Source organism: Carica papaya, chromosome 4 (genome assembly GCF_054855325.1).
Source record: "Carica papaya isolate Zhongbai chromosome 4, ASM5485532v1, whole genome shotgun sequence".
NCBI classification, from domain to species: Eukaryota; Viridiplantae; Streptophyta; class Magnoliopsida; order Brassicales; family Caricaceae; genus Carica; species Carica papaya.
In genome coordinates, this window is record NC_142312.1 from 20,021,220 (window position 1) to 20,044,191 (window position 22,972).

The following is a 22,972-nucleotide window of genomic DNA, read 5'->3' on the forward strand; positions in this document are numbered from 1 at the left end:
AGGACAGAAAAGGAATTAGACAATTACTTACAAGGAATGTTATTTTGTCTTTGTACCTTTTAACCTAATTTACCATTCTCCTTAACACTCCCCCTCAAGCTAGGGAATAGATGTTGTCCATTCCCGACTTGCCAATAAGAGTTTAGAATGTTCGATTGCTTACATCTTTAATTAACACATCTATTAGTTGAGAATTGGTGGACATGTATGAGGAATATATTAGGGGCTGTCAAGTTTTTCTTTGATAAAATGTACGTGACTTCGATGTGTTTGGTTCGACCATGTTGCACCAAATTGCGAATGATACTTATGGTCGTCTTGTTGTCATAATATAGGCACATAAGGTTTTCCCACTTAATTTTAAAATCTTCCAAAATTCTTTTTAGGCATATTAGTTCACATACCCTTTGCATCATTGCTCGAAACTCTAATTTTTTATTTGATCTCGCAACTATATTTTGTTTCTTACTTCTCCAAATGACTAGATCACCCTCAAGGTATAGTAAGTGGTCTGTAGCATATTTTTTATCTACAACTGACTCTACATAATTTGCATTAGTATAGCCTTTTAGAAGCAATTTGTCATTCATCCTTAACATAATTCCTTCCTTGGTGACTTTTTTAAGTATTGCAATACATTGTAAACTGCCAATAGGTGCATTTCTTTCGGATTGAACATGAATTGACTTATAACACTTACTGCATAGGCGATATCTGATCTCGTGCGGGATAGGTAGATCAATCTCCTAACTAGTCTCTAATATATTTCTTTGTTCACTGTCGTACTTTCATCTGCTATTCCTAATTTATGATTAGGATCAATAGGAGTGCTATTTGGTTTGTATGTTAGCTTGTCAGTGTCTTTTAATAGGTATTGAATGTATTTTTCTTAAGAAATAAAAATCTCATATTTAGAGCGGACAACTTCAATTCTCGGAAAATACTTTATCTTGTCCAATTCCTTGATTTTGAATTCCTTCATCAGATATTGTTCTAGTACTACAACAATGTCATCAACATATAATAGAAGAGTTATAAACCCCTCTACCTTTGAGTGTTTGATTAACAAAATGTGATCTCCTTGAACTTACTTAAATCCCACACCTATAATAACTCTTATGAACTTTTAAACCATGCTCTTAGCGACTGTTTGAGTCCATACAGTGTCTCCTTTAGTTTAAAATATCTTTCTTACTCTTGCTTCTCAGTCAAAGCCTAGTAGAATATCCATATAGCTTTATTCTTCTAAAACTCTTACATCAAATTGTTGTAATTGTCAGTCAGAGTGGGGGACTAATGACAACAATATTTTCACAGTGTTCATCTTGACTACTGCACTAATATTTTTTGGTAGTCTATCCCATATGTTGCCATCAGTCTCGCCTTATATCTCTCGAATGTCTCATCTACTTTATATTTGATTGAAAAAACTCGTTTGCATCCCACCAGCTTCTTGCCTTTAGGTAGATCTATCATTTCCCAAGTTTGGTTTTTTCAAGTGTCAGCATTTCTATATGCATAGTATTTTCCATTTTTCACAGGATAATGTCTTAGATATTGCGTTAGGAATATACTCATTATTTAAACTTGTGAAGAAACTTCTATGGGTAGATGAGCCCTTAACAAACGACACAAATTGTGAAGAAACTTCTATGGGTAGATGAGCCCTTAACAAACGACACAAATTGTGAGATATGATACAGATGGTTTTTGGTGCATTCTCTTATATATTTATGAAGTGCAATAGGCACATCATTATTAAAGAACTTTATAAATTTTCTAAGACTTAACTTACTTCTAGGATTAATGTCGGATTTTTTAATAGGATTTGGCTCATCACTCGGTATCTTACTCCTTATATACACCTAAGAAAACCTAGGGATTGGTATAATCCCTTGAGAGAATGAATTTTTAAAGTTTTCTTGTGGTATTGAGTTTTTTAATGCCTTCTAAAACTTTTCTTATGGTGATGGTTTTGAAGTATATGACAAAGGTGATAGGTCAAAATCAATTAAGAATTATGTATCCTCATCTTGCAACATATACTCCCCCTAAAGATAACGCTAAATGAAGTAAGATTCTTATTCAATAAATGTGACATATGCGGACATAGAACTTTTGGGTGGGCAGGTGTTAAAATTTGTACCTCTTTTGAGAGTATGAGTACCATGTATACACATTTCAGGGTATAGGAATCAAATTTCCCTCTTTTATGGGAATTAATATGAACAACAGCAAGAAAACCAAATATCCAAGAAATCATATGGTTGGTGACACTTACTATTGAGTAAAACTCTTGAAGTGTTTCAAAAGAACTTTTGAATTCAAAAACATTTGTAGGCAAACAATTAACAACGCAAGTGACAGTAAGGATAGTTTTGCCCCAAATATTGTTTTGAGACGTTGTTTTCAAAAAGAAAAGCTTTGGTTGTAGTTAAAATGAGACTATTCTTGCGTTCTGCTACTCCATTCAATTGTGTGAGCGTGGACGTAAGATAATTCATGAACAATTTCTTCATGATAGAAGGATGATGAAAGTATATGGTTGAAAAAATACTTGGCATTGTCGGTGCGAAATTACGCCATATCTGAATCTATCTACATGTATATATATCTCTACTCTCATTTCAATAAAAGATATGTAAATATTCAGTATTTTTTCTTCCCTGTCCCTTTACATGCCTCAATGGAGATTAAGGCACTACTAATTGACAGAGATGACCCATTCGCGCTTGACAAAGTTGAGGTGGTCGCGCCTGGTCACAATAAAGAGAGCATTGTGCAATGTTACACCTGTGCAACCAGGAGAGAACTGAGGTGGCCGCATCTAGTAACGGTTATGCGACGTTACACCAACGCGACCAAGAGAAAACTGAGGTGGTCGCGTTTGGTTGCATCTAGTCATGACTCGATGCGGCTCATCTATTTGCTCGGTTGGAGGCGACCACGACCCAAGGGTCTGACGTCCAACTATGACCGCGTCTGCAAGGTTTATGCATGGTATAGAGGAACGCAAATAGAAGTGCTATGGGAAAGGGGCAATCCATGATTGAATGCCCGATTAAGGGTTTCTAGCACTAGTAAAGAAGGCCGATTTGGTTGTTACTGGTGGCCAGCAATAGTGGCTAGCGACTGGACTACACTGGCCAGTTATGAAGGCTGACCTAACCCTTTTAGGTTCTTTTTTATTTATTTCGGCAATGAAAACCGAATAAGGTTTGTAAATGAAGCTAGGGTTTTTCACTTGACTTTGATACCATATCAAGAATGGTTTGATATCTATTATATTCAATATTACAACCTATTTGTACAGGTTTTCTAAGATGAAAAAGGAAATAAACAATTAATAATAATTAATTACAAATAGTATAATTTACCCTTATACCGTTTAACCTAATTTACCCTCTTTTTAACACTATTTGTTAGATTTGAGATACCATGACGTTATTTTAAGAGCTGACTAGATGAAGAAAGACAATCTAATATTGCAAGATTTTGAAATGCTTCAGGTAGAGATCGTGAAAGAAAGGCAGACAATGGTGATACAAGGAGTACATAATACAAGGGCTTTGAAACATCTGTCAGAAAATTGGTTAACAATACTAACTCAAAAAGAATAGAAAGGAACTAGCACATGATAGATTCAATAGAATGCATGCATTTGGAGGAGAAAGAATCAAAAGGGATTCAAAGAGAAGGATTGAAGAATGAAACACTATTAGAACTTAAATAGATAAATACTGTGGAATTCTCCAAGAGCTTAGTTCTCCACCCCCATCTAGAGAACAAAATCATGCTCCCTTGCTTTTGGGTGTTGCATTGAGGAACATCAAGCCTTATTGGTAGACCCATTCCTGAAAAACTACAAACAGAGCAATGATATTCTTTATAATGGATCTAAGGGCGAATTATCATCAAGTTCGTGTTAAAGATGTCCATAAGCCTATTGACTTATTGGCCTGGGAAAAATTGTGCAAGAAAAATAAACACTAAAGATTTATCCCTCTTACCATTTTTTAAGTCATCTAGAAAGAAAGAAATAATAGGGTTCTACACATTAATACATCTTTACACTTTTATTTCAAAACAAAGATGTCCATAAGCTTGCATTTATAACACATCACGAATTCTTTGAATTCATAGTGATGTCTTTCAGTCTTACAGACACCCCAGCTATATTCTAGGCACCCATGAACCACATTTCAAGCCTTATTTAAGAAAGTTCATGTTAGTTGTCTTTGATGATATTCTAGTGTATAGCCCCATCTTGGAACTACACCAAAAACACTTGGAGACGATATTTCAAGTGTTGAAACAACATCAACATTCAACTAAGGAATCTCAATGTTGTTTCGGGTAGGAGAAGGTGTAGTATTTAGGCTATTTAATCATTGTCAAAGGAGCCAAACTAAATCACAAAAATAAAGGCTATGTTAACCTGGCCTAGACCTCTTAACAAGAAAGCTTTAAAGGATTTTTTAGGACTCATTGAGTACTACAGGAAGTTCATCAAGAACTATGATTGGGCCAATGAGTCGAACCTTAATAGATCTTTTGAAGAAAAATGGATTCCATTGGAACTCGGAGGTTGAGGAGGCATTTAAAGAATTGGAAGAGACAATGACAACTGTCCCTAGGCTAGCTCCTCTTGATTTCTCGATGCCACCTATTCTGAAGACACGCACATCTGACAAGGAGACAAGAGCAATCTTTATGTAACAAGACCAACTAATTACCTTCTTTAACAAGCCATTGAACTCAAAACATCGATCTTGTGTGTCTATGAAAAAGAACTTATGGCAATCTTTATGTAACAAGACCAACCAATTACCTTCTTTAACAAGCCATTGAACCCAAAACATCGATCTTGTGTGTCTATGAAAAAGAACTTATGGCAATCCCTATGATAGTCACTAAATTAACACATTACTTGGATGTCACCTTCTTCACAACGAAAGACTAATCAACAAGGTATCAAAACATATGTTGAAGGACGAGAATAGTGAAGCTCTTGGATTTAACTACACCATCCAACACAAGAAGGGAAGATAAAATAGAGTTAGAAACACTCTTTCAAGAAGAGAAGCAGGAAGTGAGGGGGTTTACAGGTACACTACTATTTTGGTTCCTCTTGAATGCAAAAGGAATAACAATCATTCAAAGGGGGTGAGGAGTAGAGCTGGCTGGTTGCAGAATTATCTACACCATTCTCTGCTTGACCACCATATTCACACGAGCAAGGACTACTGAGAGAGCACAGATCTTAAAAGGGAAAGGAGAGAATTTAAGGAAAATTTGCTCGGAAGCTGGCATGTTGACCATTGGGAGGAAATTTGAGGTGAAGGGGACTTATAACAAGCAGAAGTAGATTTTCTTTGGCTAAGGATAAAACACCATGTTATTGAATTAATAAAGAGATGTGATGGTAAGACTACCTTTAGAGTGGATGGTGGACAGAGATGAGAGTGGACAATAATGCTAGCTTTAGAGTGGCTCAGACGATGAAGGTGGCAACGGCTGAAATAAGAAGTGATGAGAGGAGGGGGTGAAGGTATAATCACTCAATTTCTACTACAAGATATTGAGGCCTCTGGTAGGATGGAAGGAGAAGGTGGTTTGTCAACTGAAGACTTCACTCGCAAGGAATCTATAAAGTTTGATTTGGTAAACAAATTACAAATAGAGGAGATTTCATGAAGACAAAAATCGAGACTCAGATGGATAAATGAGGAGGATAGGAACACGAAATTATTCCACCACATGGCAAATCACCACAAGAGAACCAATTATGTGGAGGAGATCGAAATGGTTGGTTAGTGAAAGGTAATGAGCAATTGAGGTAAGGGGTCATAGAATTCTTTTGCACATTATATCATGAGGAGTTCAATTGGAGAAACAAGTTGGATGGTTTGAACTTCATGTCTTTGAATGAGTAAAATTGGGAATCACTTGAAAGAGAGTTCGCTAAGGAGGAGATTCTTGGGGGACTCATGCAATGCAAAAAGGATAAAACTCCTGCACTCGGTGGTTTCAATATGGGTTTTCTATAAAAATTTTAGCACATAATGAAAGACAACATTTTTTGGCTTTTTAAGAAGTTTCATGAATTCGGTTCTTTGTTAGACTTTAAGCTCTTCCTTCTTGGTCATCATTCCAAAGGTGGAGAGGGCGGCTAATATTAAGAATTTCATACCTATCAGTTTAGTTGGAAATGTTTATAAAATCATAACGAAAGTACTTGCTAGAAGGATGGCCAAGGTGATGGATAGGGTGGTGCACAAGTGTTAACATATTTTTGTAGAAGACAGACAAATTATGGATGGCGACTCTGGTAACTAATGAGATTGTAAATGATTTATTATACAAGAGGAGGAAAAATGTCCTAGGTAAGTTGGACATGGAGAAAGCATATGGTCATGTAAACTAGGGCTTTCTTGATTATATGCTGTGGAGGTTGGGTTTTGGGGACAAATGGTGCAAGTGGATCAACTCGTATTTCTACAACTTATGCGATCACGATGAATGGGGGTCCGTCTTCGTCAAACCATCCAAACGCCTTAGAAAAGATGATTCTTTATCTTCCCTATTATTTATAATTGTCATAGAAACCGTAAACAAAATGTTATTAAGAGCCACAAAAAAAGAGTTGTTTAAAGGTTTAAAGGTGGATAAAGGTGAACATATGGAGGAGGTAATTCACATATTCTTTGTTGATGACACTTTGGTACCATATGAACTAGATGAGATGGTCATATTAAACATCATATGCATTTTGTTGAGTTTTCCAACAATTTCAAGACTCATCATTAATTTAGCAAAGTCCAAGTTGGTGAAACTTGATGATGAGATGGATGTTTTTAGGTTGGCGAGAGTTATAGAGTATAAAAGTGTGTGATTGCCGGTTTAATACTTGGAGTTACCATTTGGGACTAAATATAAAAATTTAACAATTTAAGATCCTGTAGTAGCAAGGCTTGAAAGGAGATTGGCGGATGGAGGAGAAACCTCCTAGATAAAAAGAGAAGACTTACACTCATTAAAAGTACAATTGTTAATATCCTCATCTTTAAATGTCCCCCTTTTGATCATTCCTACAAGTGTAGTCAAGAGATTAAAATCGATTCAATGTAAATTTTTATGGAGCAAATTGACGGATAGGAAAACATATCATCTGGTGGCAAGTGATGAAGTTGAAAAGCCTATGTGTCAAGGGGATTTGGGATTGAGATCTTCAAGGGAGGTTAATTTGACCTTACAAGGGAAGTGGCTCTGAAAGTTCATGAATGAAAACGGTATCCTCTGGCACGGGGTGATTGAGGCAAAGTTTTGGATCATGGATAGAGGGTGGTACACCAGAATATCGCCTAGACCCCACGAGAAAGGGATGTAGAAAAAAAATGCATGGCAAAAACAAATTTTAAGATTGTATTAGTTGGAGTTGGCAATGGAGATAAAGTTAGTTTCTAAAATGTTACTTGGTTAAGAGGAGGATCACTAAGAGAACAATTTTTCCATATTCATACTATTGCGCAACACAAGAATATCTCAGTTCACAAGTCACATAGAGTAAATGGAAGAAAGGAGAATGGCATGTGAAAGTTATGAGAAACCTCAACAAATCGGGAAGTCAATGATTATGAGATTCTTCTCCATAGACTCTCTACCACTACAATCAAAAAGGAATAACAACCAACCAATTTGGAGACTCAATCCTAGAGGGTCTTTTTTAGTCAAGTCCTTCTATAATTATTTGATTAAAAATGACATCACAGACAAAAGTTTTCCTTTTTGCCAAATCTAGAAGGTTAATGTTCTAGTAGAGTTGTTTTTTTTGCATGAAAACAGGTCATGGGTGTATCCTCAATATTGACAAGCCGATGAGAAGAAAATATTGGTGAATGGATTTTTTTACGTAAGGAGGAGGCAGAGTCTTGTAATCACATCCTTCTTTGGTGCCCGCTTGTGTATAAATTGTAAATTATGGCTTATCGATTACTGGGAATTAGTCGAGTGATAGTTGGGTCAGTGAGGTAAAATATGCCTAGAAAGGTATAAGTGGAGGGAAGAAACATGTGAATCTCATTCCTCTTACTATTTTTTGGGTGGTGTGGTAAAAACGAAACAAGAGCGCTTTTAAGAAAGTGGAAGATGACTACGATAGGGTTAGAGATAGATGGCTCCAAACCTTAGGGTTTTTTTATTATGAGTCATCTATTTTATATAATGGAAGATTTTGATGATCTGTTTTGATTGATATGTAAATATTTTTTATAAATGGGTTAGCATCTCCTTAGTGCTTATAAATAAATGACTCATATTATACCTTTTATCTAAAAAAATAAAGAGGTCTTATACTTTTCAAAGTTGTAAAAGCGAACATATGCAAAAATACTCAGTTTCTTTACAACCCTCCCAAAACAAGCTTGGTTTTATATTACCATAGACTTCATTGAACAATTTCTCAAATCAAAATAGAGGGACACTACCATGGTGGTGATGGATAGATATATTGGACTTCCTAGCCCTTCCACACCAAATCTCAACTAAAAAGGTGGCTAATCTGTTCTGAGAACATGTCTTCAGGTTACATAAGATGCCTCTTACGACAGTGTTGGATAGAGACATATTCACATATATTTTCTAGCAAGAATTAATGAGGTCAATGAGAATGGAACTAGACATGAGCATTGTCTACCACCAACAACCAGATGAGTAGACCGAGAGGGTCAATTAATATATAAAGGATTATCTAAGAAGCCAAAATCATATTTCTATTAGTTTTATTTCCAAAAAAAATCTAAGAAGCCAAAATCATGATCTTATGGCTCGATCTAGCAAAATACTAGTACAACAGTACCTACCATTCCAGTCTGAAGATGCCTCCTTTCACAGCCCTCTATGGGTACTCTCCTCCCTTACTAATGGAACAAAAAGATTGGTAACACCTACGGCCAGTTTTGAGGAGTGGATGAATGAGGGACAATGAACAGGCTGCTTAGGGAGCAATTGTTGGAAACATAGTTTGCAAACACCAAGAGGCCAGTTTTACTAAAATTGCAACCTTATAGACAATCTATATTAGCTCACAGAGATGCTTAAGACTAGCTCTTAAGTTCCATAGACCCTTTAGGATTTAAGAGAAAATTAGATCAGCTGTCTACAAACTAACCTACCTCCAGATTCCAGAATACACCTAGTCTTCCACATCACAATGCTTAACAAATCTATGGGCAACAATACCATCAGTGATGGCAAACTCCCAATCAAAGGCTCTTTAGGTCAAATTGTTGTAACCCAAAGCACATAATGCAGAAAAGAACCATTATTTGCCATGCAAACAGGTAGATCAATTCTTGGTCCCGATCGTTGAATATGGGACATAATGAAACAACATGGAAAGACTGACCCTTAAAGGATAGTTTTCACATGTAAAACTTGAGGACAAGATTCTTCAAAGAAAGAGAAATTTCAGGAGAGAATAATACCCGTTAAGGATCCTAGTCCGTTAATTAGTAAGAAAGTTTCCTCTTTTTTAACTCCTGCAAATTCAATTGAAATTGTTAGCTAGATTGGATACATGATGGAATACCAATTGTGACCATGCCTTAGATTCTTAGGTACTATAGGAGGGAAGTAGTACTGATAGGACACCTAGATGATGTACTCCTCATGCTGAAATCTAAGAAGATGATATTCTACTCTCTATCTCTCTCTCTCTCTCTAGCAATTCTGACTCTCTAATCCTCCTCATTCTACTATTCTTCTTTTCTAATTCTTCCTACTCTGTTTCCAAATCTTCTACCATAACACCAAATCAATACTTGGCTACCTCATGAGTCTTTAGTCTGACATCTAGCTAAAAGTTATGAGATATATCATAACAAAATAATGTTCAGAAAAAAAATTATAGAAATTACAAATTCATTCAGCCTTCATTTGATCTACATAAAACAATTTATGCAGGATATTTATTAGAACTGGAAGTAGTTATGAAATCATAAGGAAGAAAAACAAATACAAGAATCACCAACCTCCTGAAAAACAGTAGCTTTTCTTGATAAAGTTTCTTCACTCTTTGAAAGCTTTAGTTCAGACACGAAACGGTCATCACGATGACCATTTGAAAATTTTGGGCCATAACCATAGCCCTGCCTTTGAGGGTAAGGTCCAGGACGAGGAAGAATGCCTGCACCACCTCTATCATTTTGATATCCGGCCTGCCACCGCCCACGACCAAAACCCCCTCTTCCACCTTGGTTGTTATGATTGCGTAGTGCAGGCAATACTACAAAAAAGTTGTGGTTAGCAAATATTTTTAAAGATCTTTAATGCAATAAGACAGAAAGCAGAAACAAAGAGCCTGGTCCCTAAAACAGTATGGCCAACTTGAGGCTCTCTTATTGGATTGTTTCTCTCATTACTATATTGCCTTATATACTAAATGCATCCCAAATCATGTATAAATTAATGAAAAATACGTCTATAAAATGATCAATAACAAAAGTAAATATTAATATTGCTTATTACGTTCAATTTTCAGTTCATCACCAACTAATTTTTACGCTTACAATTTTTAGAGAAGTTACTATAACCTAATTGTGTGAATATTAAAGAACGAAATCAGCTAAAGATGATAATTAAACCAAACTGAATCTTAATGCTGCAGTTTGTTCAATTTTCATTTCATTTCTAACTAAATTCATAGTTCTAACTTTTATATTAGTTTTATTAGGGATAATTAGAACACAATTTTATTGTATTTCGGTATGACTAGCATACCTTGAAGGAATCTAGCCTTGAATCACTATCCTGAAGTCATTGTTCTTATTTTTATATTATTTTTCTTATATGTAATAAGAACATAACCATTGTAAATCCCTAATCTCAAACTGAGAACTGAATTCTCACAGTTAGAAATTCAGTGGGGGTGCTAAAATACTGCACTTAAAGATATTAAAGACTAATATGCAGAAGCAATCACAATCAAAAGAGAAAGAAACAAAACCCTAACTAAAATACTTCCGCACATTTTTTTTGAAAGATGAAATACTCTGACATTAACCTAATTGATTAAAATGGAGGAGTATGAATTTAACAGAATAACAATAATAAAAAATTTTACCAGGAGTAGAGAAAGGGCTAATAGCAGGGGTTTTACAATAATCTTCATTATCAGACCCAAAAAGATCTCTCTCTACCCCATTAAAACCCTTATTGTTAGAAAGATTATTGTTATCATTATTGTAACTCTCTGCTTCTTCTCCATTATCTTCCTCTTCCCCTCCACTGCTTCCGCTTCCACTCGCACTGCTGCTCCTCCCGTCACTGGCGTTGGATGAAGACGCCGCAGATGAGGAGGTAGACGAAGAAGATGACGAAGATGAAGCGGCTGAGGATGATGATCTTGACGGAGAGGAAGAGGATTCGCGGGATCCATCATCTTGCTCACGATTGTCATTATCATATTCTTCACCAAACAGATCCATGTCTCCTTTGGATAAATCCGTCTTCTGGTTCTCGCTGAAACGACCAAATATTTGCCTCGGTCAGTGTCGGGTTTTCTGATGGGATTCCATCAAACCAGTTATTGCGGTACCATCAAGCATCGATTTATAAAGGCGACGAAAAGACTACTGGGGAAAAGGAAATCAATGAACTGGCGAGTTGGAGGATTTCACTCAGCTGAGTTGACTCGTTAGTTGGGCCCTTAGGTTATTTATGATGAATCTTAGCCCAATAAAAAAATAAGAGTAAATTGCATTTTTTTTTTCTATTTTTTGAAAAATTGCTTTATTTCTTTAAAATCTTTTCTATTTATCTACTTATATATATATATATGGATAAGTAAAATCGAAAACTAACATACATTAGTTTTTTATGTTTTAAAATTATTTTATATTTAATATGATAATAAATATAATAACTATATGTTTAAAATTTTAAAATATAGAAGTAATTTATATATATATATATGAAAATAAAATTAATATGATAATATAGATAGTAATCAGTTCATTTAATGTAATAATATGTAATATTTATTTATTTTAGAATATAAAAATAGAATATAAGCATGATGATATTACTATAGGAGTAATTTTTAGTTAATTATAATCTTTAGAATTATGTACCATATAAAATTTTTATCACTTATTTTTTATATATGTCTTACTTATCCTACAGATTTTTCATTAAAATTAAGGTTTAACAATTTTTTTTATATTTTCATCATAAATTTTTAGTTCTATATAATTTTATTTATTTCATTTTGGTATAATTATAAATTATATTTCATGCATCGTATAGAATACAAATCTGGTATACAAAGCTTAGCGGTAGTTTTACCACATCAAGCCACGCCATCTTAAATATTAATTAGTATATGAACATAAATTAATTATATTCAAAATTAAGCTAATACATGTACTTAAATAATTTTTTTATAAATATAATTTAAAATTAATTGTAATTACATGCATTTAAATCAATTATTTGACATGCGTTTAACTAAATTATTTTTAAAATTAATTTTATATCACATGCATGTAATCAATTATTTTCAAATTTAATTTAAGATATGCATGCATGTGAATTAATTGTTTTTGCCTTTAAAGAATAATTTTTTTATGAAGGTAATGATATATTTATTATATTATGTTTTACTTGCCACATAAATTAACCAAGTGAAGCTATACATTACAGTCATATGCAAACCAAAAAGCATGTCCTTTAAAATTTGAGAGAAAAAGAAAAAGAACTATAAGGCTAATACATACTAACTAGACATCATCATAGCTTAATGCATGATTTTTCTGACCTATAAACAACATATTTTTATATAGCTTTCACATTTCTATTATTAAATTCTAATTTTTTAAAAAATTAATTAACATGTATTTTTTAAAATTATTTATTATTTTTACTCACGGTGAAAATTTTATTTTTAATTTATATATTACATAAATAAGTAATCTATAATTAATAAAAAAATATAGAATTAATAATATATATTTATTATATTTTTGTAAAATATTTTTGCATGGGTCACATTTTAATTAAATACAACTGTAATTAAATTGTGGAACCAAAAAAAGATTGACAAATATCACCATCAAATTTATTGCAAGGTTTTTTAAATTAACCCTAACCCAAACCACATTTATAAATAGAGGTTATTTATAAGTTGAGGTTTGCATCAACATTTAAAGTGAGTTTTTTTGGAGAAGAGAGCAAAAAAAATTTAAAATGAAAGTAAATTTTTTCTTTTACAAAGTTTTTTTTTCGATAGTAAGAGTCATATTTCTTCGTCAGTACTTTTACGATAAAATATTTTTAAGAAAATAAAAGATCTTTATAATAATTTTAGAGGTTTCAACAATCCAACACCTCTTTACAAATCGAGTGGGTATTTATAGAATAAATAGAAAAAAAAAATAAATCATTAATTTTATTAAAACTAAATTTAATTTGAATTAATTTTAAATATTTGAAGACATTCTCTAAAAAAAAATAGAAGAAAATAAAAAAATACTTCAGCAGTTGCGTGCCTAAAGGTACCTTTCTTTCCTTCGCCTTCGATTGGCTATTGATAATATCCTGAAGTGGGGGCATTTCTAAACATCAAAACTTGTAATTTTTTTTCAATTTATTATTTAATTAGTCAATAATAAAATAATTAATTAACTAATGAGACAAAGTTTATTATTTAATTAGGCTTAATTTACATACTTAAGCTAAGCCCAATTATTTTAATAAACTTAGTAATTTATCAATCTTATAAGTAATTTAATAATTTTAAGGAGATTAACAGAATTAAGATAATAATATGTTCATTGTTTATGAATCTTATCTTCTAAACTAATCAATGGTAAGTTACATCACCAAATAAAAATATTTATGTAAATAAATTAATTAGATGCTTGCATTAAATGAGTGTGAATTGAATGTATATAACAATATGGATAATAAATGAATGAAGAATCAATGAATGTACATAAAGATAATTTGTATATGCATGATATAAGAATATGAAATGAAAAGACTAATGTTTTACATATATAGATATAAGTAGCACACCAAAATCCTAGCATATCCCTTTATGTTAAAGCATGGACAGCATAAGTCCATGGGCCAAGGCCAAAAACTTGTAATGTTTATGATGAGTTTGCAGTAAAATCAGGATAGTTTATTGTGTATGCATGTGTATGTAAATTCGTTTAGGTTTTAACAAAATAATGTATATGTGAGGAGTAGATACACCTTATCGTAGGTACAAATAGTCTTATTCGTTGTTGTTAGAATAATAGAGAAAAAGAAATAAAAAGAAAATCGAGATAGGAAACATTAGAGGCTATATCATCATCTTGTTGTCACTCTTGTGTTGTTTCTTGTGTTTACTTCTTTCTTTTCATTTTTACTTTTAAAAAAAATATATATGTGAAGATCTACTTCAGTATTCTATTATATGGAGTTATTACATGGTATCAAAGCCATGTTGATAACGAGAACTCAAACCATATGACAAGTTGTTGTCTTCTTAAAGAGCCCTTCGTGTCAAGTGGAGATATTCTCGACCCCTTACATCCCAACAATATGGATTACGTTGCCAATAACAATAGTTCTAGTGCATTACTCATAAGTCAATTGCTAGATAAAAGTAACTATTATACTTAGTCCGGATCAATGAAGCACGTCCTTTAAATCAATAATAAGTTGGAGTTTGTAGATGGAAACATAAAGGAACCAACATATCCAAATAATCCACTAGTGCAAGTTGTGATACATCCGAGATGGGTTAGAAGTCAGACTGAAGAACTATGGTAAACTTAACTTCCATATCCACTAGCAGTCTGGGTAGTTTATCAGAAAATACATCTGAAAATTTTTGGATCACAAAGATCTCTTAAATACAAACTTTTTTCTTAGATTTGCCTAATATAGAAAAGACAAACGAGTTAAATTGTCATATAAACAATGTAAATGTCGTGAGAGAATATTATCTAAAACTTTTATTAATTTGTGAATGACTCTTCATTAGAAAGATTGAATACAAGCTTCTTATGGAAATAGTATATGGTGGCGTGATACGCTACTAACTAGTTCATTCCTAAAATTACATCGAAATCTCCTGTGTCTATTGCTATCAAGTTTACACTCAATATCCTATCTGCTATTTTACGATGCAAGATTTGTATATGACTTCTCCAATAATAGACACAAACAGTACAGAATCAAACTTTTTAGGTAACACATTCAAATTTTTACAAAAGCATATGAGACAAAAGAATGAGATGCACCACTATTAATCAAATTATTTACAAGATGATTACAGATAATGTACGTATCTTGTATCACTTTTGGTTTGTCTTCAGTATCTTGTTACATGAGTGTGTAAGTTCTGTCTTGGGTGGGAGGTCTGGTTTGATTCTAATTTCGTGATTTCTCTCTCGATTGGTGCTGGGCACTTCCATATATGCAGCAGGTATTGTTGAAGCGATCGTAGGGTCGGTCATCATGATTATTACCACAGTGCTGGCAAATCCTAGCGCATCTTACTACCAGAGCCTGAGTAGGAGCTTGAGTTACAAGCCTAAGTCCCTTATTTTTCTGAGTCGCTGCAGTAGGTGTTCGACTGCAGTGTGGAACTAGGGGTCTTGAATTTTTCACTTATTGAGAAAAAATGCGGAGGTTCCTCTCTATGAGTTGTGCCTTAGCTAGGACTGTTGAATAGGTTTTGAGCTCGAATACATACAATTGTTGCCTCATCTCAGAACGGAGGCCCCACTCAAACTTTTTTGCCTTCCTACCTTCATCCATTATACTATTAGAAGTATACCGGCCCAACTCCTGGAACTTTCAGAGATACTCGAACATTGTCATCTCCCCTGAACCAAGTGTGCAAACTTTATTTCCTTCAAATACTGGAGGTGCTTTAGAATATACTATGCATTGAAGGCTACCAGAAATTGTTCCAAAGTGATTGGGATGGGCAGGGTGGTTTACTTCAATTGGCACCATCAACTGCTTCACCCACGAGCATATAGGTGGAAAGTACAACCTTCTATTCGAGAACCACCCTAAGAGTTGCGAAGGCTTTCTTTATCTCTAGTAACTGATATTAGACTTCTTCATATAAGGATGCCCCTATAAAGATAGATTTGTTTAGTCTCTTATACCTCTAAATGTAGCATGGGTCCATCATTGGTAGAACTGGGTCTCGTAGAAAAGGGACTGGGTTTTACTGAAGAGGGATCGGGTGGCCCTACGGCAGCACCTAATTGTATGGTGGGAGCACCAGATCGTACTGTGGTGGTGCCGAATGTTATGGTGGAGGTGCAAGATTGTATCGGGGTGGTACTGGATTTTGTCGTTGCAAGAGTTGCTCATACTGTGGTAGTGGGGGAGAGTCAAAGAACTCCCTCATCTCTTTCCGAGCCAGCGGGTGAAGATAAGTCTCTCCAGCCTCTCGAAGAGTTGATCGACATTCTCTCGAAAAGACCATCCCTAACTGCTTGGTTTAGTGGGGTTCTTCCTCTTTGTATATCCTTGTACCTATATTTCAGAAGAAAAGGTTGAGTGGCAGGTTGTATTGTTGTGATTTGGTCTTTGTGTAAGGAATAGTTCCGAGAAATTAGGCTTTGATACCAACTGTAAAGGCCCGAACCCTTAAGGAAAAGAATATATATTGTAATGGCGGAAACAAATAATAATTTAGGGGTTACATTTATTATACAGTAAGTTTGCTACAGAATCTCCCTTTTAAGGAAATTAAAATAATAGAAAAAGAAATGAAACTAAAATCCTACGGGGTTAACCTCTACTGATAACTTTGATGGGGTCTGGGAGGTAAGCTTTACTGCAACCCTCCTGCTGTTAAGGATCTGAATCTTGATTTTCTTGGTCTGAAATGGTTAAATAGGGAGGATGAACTACATTAACCTAGTAAGAATATTACACGAATCACTGAAACAGAAATTTGAATGTTAGTAAAATTTATAAAACAAGTAATAGAGCCATTAGTTTAGGTAAATTCATTTAATATAAAAATGGTTTATTCCATACTTACTGTTATGAGCTCCCAAAATTGACCTACAAAAATAATAACTCAAATAACATTATGATATCATATCCAAGTGAGCAATAATAGTGACTTACCCTTTTACCTGCTTATTGGTACCTATGGGGGTCTACAAGGATGTCCCCCTACGTGTGAACCCAGTAACCAAATTGTCAATTAACCGATCATCTCTATACCTCGTCCGGTAATAGGTGCCAAACATATCAAGGCCTCGATATTATGTCCGATAGGAGGGTGAACCATATCTCCCAAACCTTTTCGATATGGAACTTCTTAGCCTCATTCGACTTAGATGATATCTACGGTGGGGTTTTCCTTATGTACTGAGTCCGTTCACCCTTTCCAATGGTACCCAATAAGCCTTTCATATATAGATTCACAACATTAATCAAATACCAATTACATTTCAACATCGCATATTTACAAATCAACAAAAAGTCATGCAAAAAGACAGTACGTAAATAAAGAAAACATAATTGGGATATTCATTACCAAAACAAACAAACAAATTAGGACTATACAGTTAAGTAAACTAAATAACTGAGAAAACAATTAAAACTAACAATTTAATGCATACGATATAATAGTAAGAATTTTATGCAGTATAGGAGAAAATAAGCAGTAAACTATGACAAATATACACTGATCGATTCCGGTTCCATCAGTAACCTGTAATTAATTTTAGAATTTTTTAATTTTTACAAAATACAACATTTTTTATTATTAAACTTCAATTTACCGTAACAGAAAAAATGGTGAGAGATTCTTACATCGGATTGGTATCCAAAATACCGTATTTTCTATTGCGCGGTTCTTGGGTTTCCTGAATTTTTCATGTAGAAATTAAAACAACTATCACGTATCCGAAAATATCTCAAAAGGCAAAAATAGAAGTTTTAAAACATTTACGACCAATTTTAGGATCACGGCGACCCCATCATGCTCTAGCGCCGACTCCACCGGCCACGGCGGCGGTTCACCTTGGTCTGGCAGGTTTAGGCATTTTTTGTCTTATTTTCGCCAGTTTTGTACGTAAACCTTTGAAAACCAAGTTAGGAAGCCTCGGTTGGGTGGAAAAAAAATTGAAACCCTATCGACGAAATGTCTCTAGGTGTGGTGCCTCTGCCGGTCCTCCTTCGCTATCGAAGTTCTCTTTCAGCTAACCTGCACCAGAAAAAGACAAAGAACACAATTGTAAAAAAATCACACAAAACAGGAAACGATAGGGGGGTCATCGAAGAGGGTTTTAAATTTTTGGCTGCGGTAACTCGGGTGGGCTTTGCTATTATTTTTTGCTCTCCCATCGGCCATTTGGCTTCGATATGGCCATAGGAAGACTCGAGATCGAATTGTAAACAGAAATAAGAAAATTTTACCTCTCTCGGGCGTTAGCGGTGGCTCGGGTGCGGCGGCGATGACAACAGGCATCCCTCCGACGGCTAGGCTTCCCTCCAGTTGCCCTCCTTCTTCTTTTTCTCCGGCTGGGTGTCGACTAGGGTTTCGGGGCCGACTAAAGAGAAATCTAAATACCTCTCTTCTCTCTGATCCTGCTCGTTCACTCGCGTCGACGTAGAAGGGGGAGAACCGTACGATCGTTGCCTGTTTAGGCTAATTGTGTGGGTGAATTTGGACCGTCCATCGCGATCAATCTCATTCGTCCAATCGGGCCTAAACAGGAAATGCATCTGAGCCGTTCATGCGTGGGGGATGTGATATGGGCAGTCGGATCGTCCAGGCACGCGGATCGCCCATGTGGCCTCCCGCGTTGAGCCAATGTCAACATATTTGCCACACAACGCGTTCTAACTTGTCGAGGCTATTGACCGGGTCGTCCCACGTGGCGAAACTTCTTTTTTTTTTTGCGATTTTACCTTTTATTTTTAAATTTTATTTCAAAAATACCTCATTTATTCACAATTTCATTCATTTTTTTTTCTAAAATTATTTTTAACTTTGTCCCTAATTCATTGTTTCTTAAAAATTTAACAAAAATTAAATTAAAATAAAAAATTAACTATTTATGTATATATTTTTATAAATTGAAAAAATTATCCCGAACGAAAGTTCCGGGCCTAGGTGTCACATATATTACATATGTATGTATAAATGTGTAACCATCTCCCCTATCCTTTATATAGACTTAATATTATTTCATATCTATATATATTATTTAAGTAATACTATTAGACAAGTTAATTTGATATATATTTTAATATTATTGCATACATATGTTAATTATATAATAGTAATTATTTATTTCTTTATTTATTTATGGATATATTTTTTTTGTTCCAACTTAACAAGAAGATTATTATAAATTTATTATTCTAAAAAATATCGAGTAGAAACATATAGTGAATTGGTACAAGCTATTTTAAGGGGAGAAGCAAACTCATCTTCACGAGGAAAACTTATAATTCTTCTATCAATTTTTCTAGAAAGTGTTTGATACATTATTCATATGAGAAAATCCAATGGATGTATCTAGATGAGTTGATATCTTGACCTATTAGTGATTTTACTTGCACTTAAATGTATGTGAGTAAAAGAATTTTGTTAAATTTAGATGAATTAAAAAAAAAACTCCAAAGCACGATAGTCACCACGTTACTAAAATGTAGTAGAAATCTTATTATTCTTAAAATCACATCATTAAACATATCTTATTGATATATTAATTAATAAAATATTAATTTTATGTTTTTACTAAGTAGTGACTTACTCAATTGAGTTTAATAAGCGGAACTTTTTCCATGCTTATAATAAACATATATAAAATAAAAATTAGTGTAGAAAGTTCATTAAATCTTCTTCACTAAAATCTTTAATTAGTGTAAGTTTTTTTAAAAATTTTGATAAAAACTTTGAATGTTAAAACTAGTAATTCAATTCTGTTAATTTAAAACATATACCAATAATCTCGTTTATATAATGACACAAAATTAATGTTTACTCAATAAGATATTTACACATTATATGCAAAAGTTATATAATGTAATATAAAGAAAAAGTTATATAGGACACGCAATCATTATTCTCCAAATGTACTTAACTTAGTTTATTCAATATGTATTTCAAGCTTTAGAGAAAACAAGTTCTTTTGTTTTCACCTTTTTATGGCTATAAATAAAAATTAAAGACAATCTTTTTCCATGTTGGCTTACATCTTCTAATAAATGCATTTAGTCATGAATAATTCTATAAAATTATAACATCCATAATGACAATAAAAAATAACTAAAAATAGTTATATCTATTTTTTTAATGCTTATTTTTGTTTTCACGATGTGATTGATAGATTCACCATAACTGAAAATATTCATCTATCCTCTTTAATGCTTATAATAGTTTTTACGATATGATTGATATATTTACCATGTAATAGTTCTACGGGACATCTTGTAGTTTTATAATTTGGTGAATGAAAAAATGTAATCTATTTTTGAGTTCATTACATTCTTGAAAGAATTTAGCAACTAAATCAAAATGAAATATAAAATAAGATGCAATACATGTGGTTATCAATAACCTATATGAGCATACCAAATAACTAATGGTGCTAAGAATTGCCGAAAATCTTCTATTTACTTATTTAATTAAACATGTTCGTTAATGTTCATCCTATAACATTCTAGACATACATCATGGGTGGTAATTCACTTAGTGGAATTTGGATGAACATCCCTTGTTACTGTAGCTACACAACACCTACTCCTTTATCCTTTCCTTTTGAAGGCTCTGTGACTATGTTATTTCTCGAAGGGATCGGTGAGACCCTTCGTTCCTTAATCGTGGTAGTGATTGTTTTTTTATATGAGAGAATCAAAGAAGTTGCTATGCTTTTGAGTGATTCTGCATGAGTGTTCAATTATTTATGCACATTGAAGATATTAAACTTCAAAACTTACTACCTTAAATAGTCTATCATTTTATGATAGAGTACCAAATTGACTTTTCTTACTACATATTTTTCTTTAAATTATTTTACAGCCAATCATAATCCCCCTTATATTGTTAGTTTTTTAAAATATAATTGAAAACCATAAAATATATATTGTGAAAAATAATTTTTAAAATAATATTTTAAAATATTTGTTACCTAAATAAATATTCCCACAATTAATAAAGGTATGAGGAAATCATTTTACTTTATATTTTGTATTTTTATTTAATTTTTCAAATAAAATTTCTATGCTTATAATAAAATACATTGAACATTAATCATTATTACCCGAAAAAAATGTTGTGTGACCACAAGAGATTAGCGGATTAGCGGTGCACGTAACATCGGGATTGAACGTGCTAGCTTGTAATCCAAGATTTACGCGGGAAGTGTACAACTGAAGTGACTTTATCGTACAGTGGCATTTATGTAATTTGCCAAAAGTCAACTTGATCAACGACGTTGTGTCCGGTGAATCAGGTAAATTAGGTTAATCAGATGAATCATCCCCGAGAGTCCATGGAGGCTAACGTGGAGTCCCGCATATGATTATTACTCGAAGCACGTGCCATTCATGCGGCCAATACGCCTAGCGTGTTCTGGGGGAAGAGTGTGATCTGTTCTTTAAACCCCACGATTCGCAGAGTTGATGAAGTTGTATTTGATTTTTCTATATTAGTTTCCTTCTCTTCGTTTCTCTTCTTATTCTGCTATGGTGTTTTCGTAATCAACGTGGAGTTTCTGATAGCTGTGCAGACGAGGAAAGGAGCGCGAAGATGTTGGAGGATCAGGTAGCGTATTTGCTCCAGAGGTATCTTGGAAACTACGTTAGGGGGCTCAATAAAGAAGCTCTGAAGATCAGCGTCTGGCAAGGTTAAGTATTCTCTTTCGACTTCTCCTTCTTTGTTCTGTTTTTGCTATGTCTTTTTGTGGCCAGGGCTTTGATTTCAAGTTCAATTTAGGAGAACTTACTAGCTGAAAAAAGAACCTTACCGAAAATATTATATTCTGATATGTGGTATTTTGCTAGGGGATACTTATGAGATAAATAGCAGAAAAATAAACAGAACAAATACACTAATAGAATGATAGATGCAGTTCCATTCGGTTAGTATGGGCATGAGGCTGGTACCTTGTATTTTGAATTTGAGTGCTCATGTTTTGAATGAAAATAAACCTCTTATTCTCGAAGTCTGTGTGTGTGTGTGTGTGTGTCTAGCCTCTTCTGTCTCTATCTGTATTTTCTATGTATTAGTGGTATTAGAGTCGGTTCAGTGGCAATAGGAGTCTTCGACAATACTCGTGCTCAGAAGTCGAAGAAGATGGAGGAAAAATGGGAGATATTGAGAAAAAAACTCAATAGTGAAATGGAAGGTTTAAAACGAGATTTCGGTGAGATAAAACATGAATTAAGGGAGGTGAACCAGCTTCTTGGTATTCTGGTTAATCATTGGACCTCTGGAAATGAGGGATCAGCAGAACAGGAGCAATCCGATCAAGAGGGGAAGAACGTGATTTGGAAAGAAGATGAGGAAGAATATGAAGGAATCCACTTCAAATTGGATTTCTTGTGGTCCGACGGCGATCACTTCAGAGGATGGGTTTACAAGGCAGAGCGTTACTTTGAAATTGATAAAACCAATCCTGAGCTGAAGGTGAAGTTGGTGTTGCTGCATCTGGGAGATTGGGCTTTGGAGTGGCAGTGGACATTGATGAGAAATAGAAGTGACAGGTGGCCAACGCGGGAAGAAGATGTGGAAAGTTTGGAGATCATCTTTAGGGAAACAACTTACTCAGACCCTATGGCAGAGCTGACAACGGGCGAGCAAGAAGAGTCCCTCCAAGCTTATTTTAGACAATTCAACATATCGGTAAGTCGCGTAACTCTCACTAACGAATACCAAATAAGCTTATTCATTACGAGACTTAAAGGTTGAACTTAGAGCTCTGGT

General features: G+C 34.0%; 2 protein-coding genes across 3 annotated transcripts in view; one reads left to right on the forward strand and one right to left on the reverse strand.

Moving 5' to 3' along the window:
- LOC110810867 (glycine-rich protein) overlaps positions 1 to 11,622 on the reverse strand; it is a 28,302-nt gene extending 16,680 nt beyond the window's left edge. The window contains exons 1-2 of the mRNA XM_088218071.1: positions 11,123 to 11,622; positions 10,032 to 10,285 (exon numbers count right to left, since the gene is read on the reverse strand). Of these exons, the coding sequence (XP_088074197.1) occupies positions 10,032 to 10,285; positions 11,123 to 11,486 (618 nt within the window). The 5' untranslated portion in view covers positions 11,487 to 11,622. The remainder of the gene's footprint in view (positions 1 to 10,031; positions 10,286 to 11,122) is intronic.
- A 9,936-nt stretch (positions 11,623 to 21,558) lies between these two features.
- The window catches only part of LOC110810873 (pleckstrin homology (PH) domain-containing protein), a 141,886-nt gene continuing 140,472 nt past the window's right edge, over positions 21,559 to 22,972 (forward strand). The window contains exon 1 of one of the 2 annotated variants that reach the window (XM_088218073.1): positions 21,559 to 21,893. In XM_088218073.1, coding sequence (XP_088074199.1) covers positions 21,797 to 21,893 — 97 coding nt within the window. In that variant the 5' untranslated portion in view covers positions 21,559 to 21,796. The remainder of the gene's footprint in view (positions 21,894 to 22,972) is intronic. The other variant, XM_088218072.1, reaches the window with a different exon arrangement.